At 47.7% G+C, this 9189-nt stretch overlaps 1 protein-coding gene across 1 annotated transcript; it reads right to left on the bottom strand.

The window, feature by feature from the left end:
* Positions 1-5310: 5310 nt before the first annotated feature.
* On the bottom strand, positions 5311-5862 carry LOC135577910 (olfactory receptor 14J1-like; the record flags this gene model as incomplete). Its single annotated transcript, XM_065048027.1, has 1 exon — positions 5311-5862. A coding segment is annotated over one exon (552 nt), but the record flags the coding sequence as incomplete, so codon positions are not given.
* Between the last annotated feature and the right edge of the window lie 3327 nt (positions 5863-9189).

Raw genomic sequence — 9189 nt, 5'->3', positions numbered from 1 at the left:
ACGGGTAGTGGAACCATATATACGGATTCGAAGTATGCATTTGGAGTAGTACATACATTTGGTAAAATTTGGGAGGAACGAGGGTTGATAAATTCCCAAGGGAAAAACTTAATCCATCAGGAATTATCACACAAATCTTGCAAGAAATAAGAAAACCTCGAGCAATAGCAGTGGTTCATTTAAAGGGACACCAGAAAGGCCTGAATCCCATTATTAGGGGAAATAACCTTGCAGACGAAGAAGCAAAAAGGGCGGCCTTATTAAATCTTAAAGGATTGACTTGTGAGCTGCCAGATCCAAAGAGATTAAGAGAAAATTGCCCTAATTGCGGACAAGGAACAGAACGGGAAAACGATTTCCCTTGCTATGAGTGCTGGAAAGAGTTTAATGTAGACGCTATTCCCTGTACTTGTCTTGGGCTAAAAGATAGACAGTGTCCTAGCCGTCCACGCTCAAATATATGTGTCTTTAGTACTGTAGAAAAAGAAAAGCTAACCAAATTAGGGGCAAAGCAGCAAGGTGAACAATGGAGATTAGTAGATGGGAGAGAAGTAGTTCCAAAAGTAACTGCAGTCGGTATAATGAACGGGTTACATGATATTACGCATTGGGGAACGCAAGCATTAGTAGATCAATTTGCCACAAAATATGCTTGCACAGGAGCATATAACATAGCAAAACGTATTGTTGAAGGGTGCCTTACATGCCAGAAAGTAAATAAACAACAAATAAGGAAACAAGTTCCCGGCGGAAGGAAACTCGTATACCGGCCATTCTCAAGAATACAGATTGATTTTACAGAGTTACCAAAGGTCGGGCGATACCTCTATTTATTGGTGCTTGTGGACCATCTCCCGCACTTTGTGGAGGCATTTCCAACAACTAGGGCCACTGCTCGTACGGTAGCAAAAATATTGTTAGAAGAAATAATTCCCCGATATGGAATAACTGAAGCTATCGATTCCGACCGGGGCCCACATTTTACATCAAGAATTATTACAGAAATCTTTCAGGCACTAGGTACTGACTGGCAGTATTATACTCCATGGCATCCACAGAGCTCGGGAAGGGTCGAACGAATGAATGGAGAGATAAAAAAGCAGCTTACTAAATTAATGATAGAGACTAAGATGTCATGGGTAAAATGTTTGCCCCTAGCACTGTTAAACATAAGGACCCAGCCGAGAACAGACCTCGGAATATCACCCTTTGAAATGTCATATGGAATGCCATTCGATTTAGAAACGCCACAAGATCACCCAAAAGTGAGTGATTTTCGGTTGAAAAATTACTTAGTGCAGTTGTTGAAGTGAAGGAAATACCTTTGGGAAAAAGGGTTGGTGGTACAGCGTCCACCTCTGGACATAAAAATACATACCCTAGAACATGGAGATAAGGTACTCATAAAAACATGGAAAGAAACATCATTAACCCCTCGATGGAAGGGACCTGTTGTTGTTTTACTCACTACAGAAACAGCCATCCGAACTGCCGAAAAGGGGTGGACACACGCCAGCCGAGTTACAGGTCCAGTCAAGACTAACGCCTGGACTGCAGAGCCCACAGACGACCCTCTGAAAGTTAAACTACGGAAACAATAAATGGACTTGGGCTTGTTGAATCATATCGTGCAAGTACAGAAAAACGATAAAGTTGTTTATGAATATCCCATTTGTAAAAATCAAAGAGTTAGATGTATTAATATAAGTTGTAATTGTTGTCGTTTTTATATGCTTTAGGTGCATAGTGTGCCAAAACAATTGGTGGTTGCATTGTATGGACGGTATTCCCCTAGAGGAATACGCAATCAATGTTATAATATAGAATTAGAAATTACAGATTTAGCATTGAAATCAAAAGTCACACGAAAAAGAGATCCAACCCGACAGTCCTGACTGGTGGTGTATAGACACCCACGAAATACAGCCTGGGCGGTTTTGCTCTCACCCTAATGAACCAGCCCCTTTAAAATACAAATAACACCCCTGGGTGTGCTGTAGAACTACCTTAAAGAAAATACCGTCCCACTCTCCTATAGTAAAAGACTATAATTGGGAAGCGTATAAGCAAAGGCATGGAGAGCAAAAGCATTCAGGGTTTCCTGAAGAATATTCTTGCTGCCGAGAAGATGGTTTACCCCGTGGCTCGAAGCAAACGGGTTGACGGGCGAGGCAGAGGAATAAGAAACGGTGGAAACAAGAGCCTGAGTGGAACTATGCCAAAATATTGGCCGAGCTACCCCAATGTTAAGCGGCACACCCAGGCACTAGCTAAAAAGCAAGGAGGCATGAACCAGAGTCAATGCAGCCCAATCTGGTACACTGTGTTGATGTTGCTGTTATTGCTGAGCTATGGAGAAACAGCGCATAGACCGTATAAGTGGACTTTAATTCAAGCAGAGGAAAGCCGTGTGATTGAAGAAAATGTAACTGTAGGTGCACCCTCATTTAACGTAACCATTTGTGATTTATTAGGACATTTAGGTTCTGGGGAAGACTGGAATTTTGGTCACTGCAAACCTCCACATAAAAGGGGAAGTGCAGTATCAACTTATTGGTGCCCTAGCTCCAATCCAGGAATGGGATATTGCAACTATCCTAATCAATATTATTGTGCTTATTGGGGTTGTGAGACAATCTCTCCCATCGCTTTATGGTAGTTCTGACCCAGGGAATTGCAAAACATTAGAAATTACAGTCTTGCAACCGCAAGACCGGGGGTGGTCAATTGGTGAAACTTGGGGTGTAAGGATCTGGGAGACTAGGACTGATGGAGGGACACTTATAAAGATACAAAAAGAACCTGCCCCAGAAGGGAAATCCCAATCAACAGGCCCTAATGTGATAATAACGGGGAAATTAGAGATAAATAAAACTTCTAAGATACTTAGTATAACAATGACAGATAGCTCTGATATAGACGCATTTACACAACCGGAAGAAGTAAACCCACTTTGGACTCTAATAAATGTGAGCTATTAGGTGATTAACAAAACACACCCAAATTTAACAGCAGAATGCTGGTTATGCTTCAACACCAAACCACCATATTTCGAAGCTATTGGACTGGGAAATATGCCAAAGCTCGCTAATGGATCAAATCCTGGGTCTTGTAGGTGGGAAAATAATAAGGAATATCATTGCAACAAGTCCAGGGGCAAGGAATATGTATAGGTCAAATACCCCCTGGAAAACGGTATCTATGTATAAATGGCACCCTTAAAGCTAATAGGCCTGGTGATTGGGTAATACCCGCCAATAATTCTAAGTGGATATGTTAAAAAACCGGACTTACACCTTGTGTTTCTATGAATTATCTAAAAAAACATGAAAGAACTTTGTATACAAGTGGTCGTAATCCCTAAAATTACTTATCACCCGAAAGAATATGAATATCAGCTAGAAACTGTCTTTACACACCGATTAACGAAAAGGGAACAGATCACTGCTCTGACCTTAGGTATGATAATGGCCCTCAGTGTAGCAGGTGCAGGAACAGGAATTGCCTCAAAAGTCAACCAAAACAAGAATTGGCGGCATTGAGAGTAGCCGTCGATGAGGATCTGCTAAGAACAGAGCAATCTATTACTGCGCTAGAAAAATCAGGCAGATCCTTGTCAGAAGCGGTCTTGCAAAACCGGCGAGGATTAGATCTATTGTTCTTCAAAGAAGGAGGCCTTTGCGCAGCTTTAAAGGAGGAATGCTGTGTATATGCAGACCACACAGGTCTAGTAAGAAATACCATGAATAAGCTACGAGAAAATATAGCAAAACGAAAAAGGGAATATGAATCTCGGCAGAGTTGGTACGAAACCTGGTTTAGACAATCACCTTGGCTTACAACCCTCCTCTCTACTATAGCAGGGCCATTGATTCTCTTAATGCTAGTGTTGATGTTTGGACCATGTATTTTTAATAAAGTAATAGCTATTGTGAAAAGCAGGCTAGAATCAGCACATTTATTATTAGTTAAAGCAAAGTATGAGCAGTTACCCAATCAAGATGATACTGAGTTATTTGTATTAAGTAGTCAAGAATTACAACTCTTTAATGAACAAAATAAGTAGAAAAAGAAAAGGGGGGAATTGTAATAAACAATTCTAAGAGTTAGAGATGTTTGTTCATTAAAGCTTCTTAAAAGAAACGCTCAGGGCTTATTGAGTTAGAGATGTTTGTTCATTAACACTTCTTAAAAGGAAACGCTCAGGGGTTATTGTGCAACATGGGAAGCCCCTGCCCTTTATTATGCAATTGCCTTAAATGTTCGGTCCTCTAAAGGTGGGAGGGGGGCAGGGGTAGGTGAGAAGACAGGAGATTAACTGCCTGACAACAGAGGACACATCCGCAGAAAGAACGAGTGGCGTGGCGCTCTGAGCAACGAACCCGGGACCCTAGAAAAAGGCTGGAAGAAGTTTTTCCGGTGCGCCATTGGAGAAGCCAATCTCATGGCCGCCCAGCGCTGTCTTTGCTTATTGCGTTGAAATCCATCGGGAATAAATTTGTGTTATTCAAGTTAATTTCGAGTCTAAATTTATTACAACAATACAGAATCTTAGGCAAGGGTGATGTAGCAGACAGGGGCACTTGCAATGAACCTGTCCATGAATCTCACTGGGCCAGTGGGGTTTGTTCCTGGAGTCACACACAGAAATGTCAGCGTTCTGTCAGGCATCCACATTTGGGATGGCCTCATGGACTCCTTACACATCCATGGATGTTCAAATGCAGTCTTTCCCATTTGCACACAGGTGCAGGAGTCACTGTGTCTCTCTGACCTCCTGCTATGACTCCGAGAGGCTGGGAGACACTTCAGCCCTGCCATTTGCCACCCTACTCTGCACTTACATGAGATACATGAAGAATGGACAGGGGATCTTCTGTTCCAGGAAACACATCCCAGTGGTGGCACATCCCATTCAGGTGGTTCCCCAAGGGATGTTACTCTCAACACGAAGTCACATCAAGACACTGTCTGTCCCACTGACCTTCACGGAACCCCAAGGAACAGCTGATGGTGTTTCTGCTCACCTGGGTTCATCACCTCAGAAGCACTTTATGGATTTGTTTACATCTCGTCTGTACAATGCAAACATAGATATCTGATCTACCCACTAGTTGTGCTTCCAGGGAGGAACAAAGAACCTCTTCAAGCTGAAGTGAGAAGCCAGTGCTGGAAATGGTGGTTGTGAGGGGCCAGTCCATGATGATTGACCTGCAGAAGGTTCTCTAGGGTGTCCAGTGGACATGGGCACAACCACTCAGTGAGAAAATGATTTACATTATATATGCTATGCAGAAGATTACGGGAAGTTTATTGCTTCAGAAAGCAGCCATTCATTAGTTGCCACACTGAATCCTTGATCTCCTTGTTCCTCATGCTGTATATGAGGGGGTTCACTGCTGGAGGCACCACTGAGTACAGAACAGACACCACCAGGTCCAGGGATGGGGAGGAGATGGAGGGGGGCTTCAGGCTGGCAAATGAACCAGTGCTGATAAACAGGGAGACCACGGCCAGGTGAGGGAGGCAGGTGGAAAAGGCTTTGTGCCGTCCCTGCTCAGAGGGGATCCTCAGCACGGCCATGAAGATCTGCACATAGGACACCACAATGAACACAAAACACATAGAAATTACACAGACACTAAACACAAGAAGCCCAAGTTCCCTGAGGTAGGAGTGTGAGCAGGAGAGCTTGAGGATCTGGGGGATTTCACAGAAGAACTGGCCCAGGGCATTGCCCTTGCACAGGGGCAGTGAAAATGTATTGGCCGTGTGCAGCACAGAATAGAGGAACCCAGTGGCCCAGGCAGCTGCTGCCATGTGGACACAAGCTCTGCTGCCCAGGAGGGTCCCGTAGTGCAGGGGTTTGCAGATGGCAACGTAGCGGTCGTACGACATGATGGTGAGAAGGTAAAACTCTGCTGAAGCTAAAAAGACAAACAGAAAGAGTTGTGCAGCACAACCTGCATAGGAAATGACCCCGGAATCCCACAGAGAGTTGGCCATGGATTTGGGGACAATGGTGGAGACAGAGCCCAGGTCGAGGAGGGCGAGGTTGAGCAGGAAGAAGTACATGGGGGTGTGGAGGTGCTGGTCCCAGGCTATGGTGGTGATGATGAGGCCGTTGCCCAGGAGGGCAGCCAGGTAGATGCCCAGGAAGAGCCAGAAGTGCAAGAGCTGCAGCTCCCGTGTGTCTGTGAACGGCAGGAGGAGGAACTGGGTGATGGAGCTGCTGTTGGACATTGGCTGCCTGTGGGCACGAGGTCCTGTGCAAGGAGGAAAAGGCAGTGACAGGTTACAGGAGACTTCTCTGGGGAAAATAAACATGCTGCTTTTCATGGAAAACGCCCTCCCTGATGGAGGGATGTTTCAGCTCATTCTCTCTTTCTACCAAGTGAGAAAAATCTGTTCGTCACAGCTTAAAAGACAGCTTGGGCATCTGGTTTCCATGAACATACATCTGGGGCAAGACCTCTTGAGTTGGTGTCAGAATAAGAAGTGACCGACACTCGCACCCCAACCCCACAGAGCAAGAGCACCAGGGACAGGTGGAGAAACAGGGAAGGACACTGCAGTGCTACCAGAAGATAAAGCAAGGACAGAAAGGCAGACGGGCATGCTGTGGAACCTTCTCCTGACCCGGCTGTGCTGCCGCCACTCACATGATGACACTGGAGAGCAAGTACTTTTAGCACCTTATTTGTGTACCCCGTTCCAGGAACCATTCACCTGGAGGTCCAGCTGCTGAGGTGGAGACTCGTGACCTGGACCCCATGGCTTTGGGGCAGAGGGTCTGCTGGGGAGGAGAGGAGACCAGGGGTTGCTCTGGGAAATGTGTCTGCACTGGAAAGGATGTGAGAGACGTTCCTAAATCCCATCCCCAGCATTTCTGATAGCAGTTAGGTCTTCCTGCCCATGTCTGTGCTGCCTGCAGCTGTGTCTCTGTCCCTGGTCTGCTCCCTGTCAGTGTCACAGACCCCGTCCCACCCGCTGTGTGCTCAGCTCTGTCCTGCTCACACCTCCTGGCACTGCCCAGGGGCAGCTCTGTGTGTGCAGGGGCTCCGGAGCAGCTCAGACACGTCCTAACGAGAACTGGGGTCCCAGTGTCTTCTCCAAAGAGAGAAATAAATCCCCATCTCCCACTGCACACCCAGACGAGCAAGAGTGGAAAACTGAAAGCACAGACTCCTTCCCTTGCAGCTGTTCCTGTATTGATGTTGTTCAGAAGGACCCTCTGCCATGTCTGTGGGGGGATCTGGAGCTCTGAGCAGCCCTGACCCACACAGCCCCCTTCAACCCCACAAGCTCCCTGCCTGCCCTGCCGGGGGTCGCTCCTTCCACCCACAGCTGCTGCCATGGGCTCTCCCGGGCAGGCTGAGCGCTGACCCTGGCAGGCGGCAGAGTCCCTGCCCGGCACAGCCCTGGGGTGCAGGGACCCTGCTCTGCAGGACAGCCCTGGGCACCCCTGGGTGCTCCCCCTGCAATCACCCTCAGCAGAAGCTGCCATCATGCCCTGTCCCTCTGACAGTGCAGCCGGGATGTGCTGGTCTGGACCATGTTCTTGTCCTCTACATGAGAAATACTGTGAGAGAGACCTGACAGATCTTGTAAATTGTGGGATGTATCATCTTTAGCAGATCCCTCCAGGAAATGCAGCTGCATTGTCCTACATGCAGAGACTCACCGTCTAAGGACTGTGAAGACTGGTCTCTCAATGAGCCTTCAGCAACCAACCCCCCACATTGCCTTTCCCCTCTCTGTGCCTGGCTCCTGTGCCCTCGGTGCTGCAGGCAGAGCCCTCAGCCCTGCTGCGTGTGCAGAGGAGCTGCTCCTGGGCAGAGCTGTCTCTCTGCAGCGCTGCCGCTGCCATGAGCTCCCTGTGTCCCAGGAGCCCAGCCCAGCTCAGCAGCACAGGAGCAGCCCATGATGTCCCTTTCTCTGTCCCCTCTGGGCTTCTCCAGGTGTCCCTCAGGCTCCAGGGGCACATCCTTTGAGACAACCTGAAGTAATCAGTGGTGTTGATTCTCTCTCCTCTGAAGAGACACATCATTGTGTTCTTTGTATTAAACAAAGTTTTCGTGTGAGAATCAACTTTTCTTGTCCCATCATTAGACAGGACACCAGGAAGATAACAGCAAAGGATCTAATTCCTCCCAGCCAGGGGAGGAATATCTTCAGTTGAATGACTTCAGGCATTTTGTTCTGGTTTTACACTCCTAGGTCTAGAGAGACATTCATCAGTCTCTGGCCATGTCATGTCTGTGCTCTGATTCAAAGCCTTTGCACACATGGGCTCTTGGACACTCGGTACCAGGTTTCTTGTGCAGGTCAGAGCTGGGCTGGTGCCACAGCTGGGGTGGCTCAGCCCAGATGTGATGCAATGTCCTCAGCCAGGGACCTGACTGGGGAGCTGGAGCTGTCAGTGCTGCAGACAGAGCTGTGACACGGATGGAATGAACTGCCAGGCAGGGTGGCAGGAGTGAGTTCATCTGGTCTCAAGGACAGCAGCCTCCAAGCACAGCAACAGTCCAGATCAAAGCTCAGTCCAGACCTGTAAGGCAATTCAAGGGCCCCATAATGAGCTGTTACTACTGCAGGAACAGTTAAAGGAAAAACAAAGACACTGTGTGGACACTAATTAATATAATAAGAGGTGAGAATCCCTGTGTCCTCTCATTCTCCCTCTTCACCAGCAAGATCTCTGAGATCTCTGTGGCTGGAGTCAGAACATACAGCAGTGCATGGGGATCAAGTCAGGGGTCACCGGAACTAACACAATCCTTTCCAGTCTATGGGACAGCAGGGGCAGCATCCCAGGAGCTGGGACAGCAGGACGATGTCACAGTGAGGCCACTCTCCACCATCTGTGAAAGCTCATGGAGACTGGGGGGACTCCCTGACCACTGGCAGCTCTCACACAGTGTGTGCACTTTTCAAAATGGCCAATGGGTGAGCAGGGGAACTAAGGGCTGTGCCCCAGAGCATGTCCACTGGGACCCCATTTCTGGGTGTCTGGAAGAGAAGGTGACGGGGTTTGCCCAGGGCAGGTTGTGTCTGTCCATCCTCTTTGCTTTCTGTGAGGAAAGGACAGGGTTGTGGATGTGGGCAGAGCAGTAGTGGTCTGTTACCTGGAAGTCAGCAAGGCATTCAGCATCATCCCCCACAACATTCTTGTGCCCAAGGCAGTAA

This window comes from Columba livia, unplaced genomic scaffold (assembly GCF_036013475.1).
Source record: "Columba livia isolate bColLiv1 breed racing homer unplaced genomic scaffold, bColLiv1.pat.W.v2 Scaffold_178, whole genome shotgun sequence".
Lineage (NCBI taxonomy): Eukaryota > Metazoa > Chordata > Aves > Columbiformes > Columbidae > Columba > Columba livia.
The sequence above is the reverse complement of the archived record's forward strand: the minus strand, read 5'-3'. Positions and strand labels throughout refer to the sequence as shown.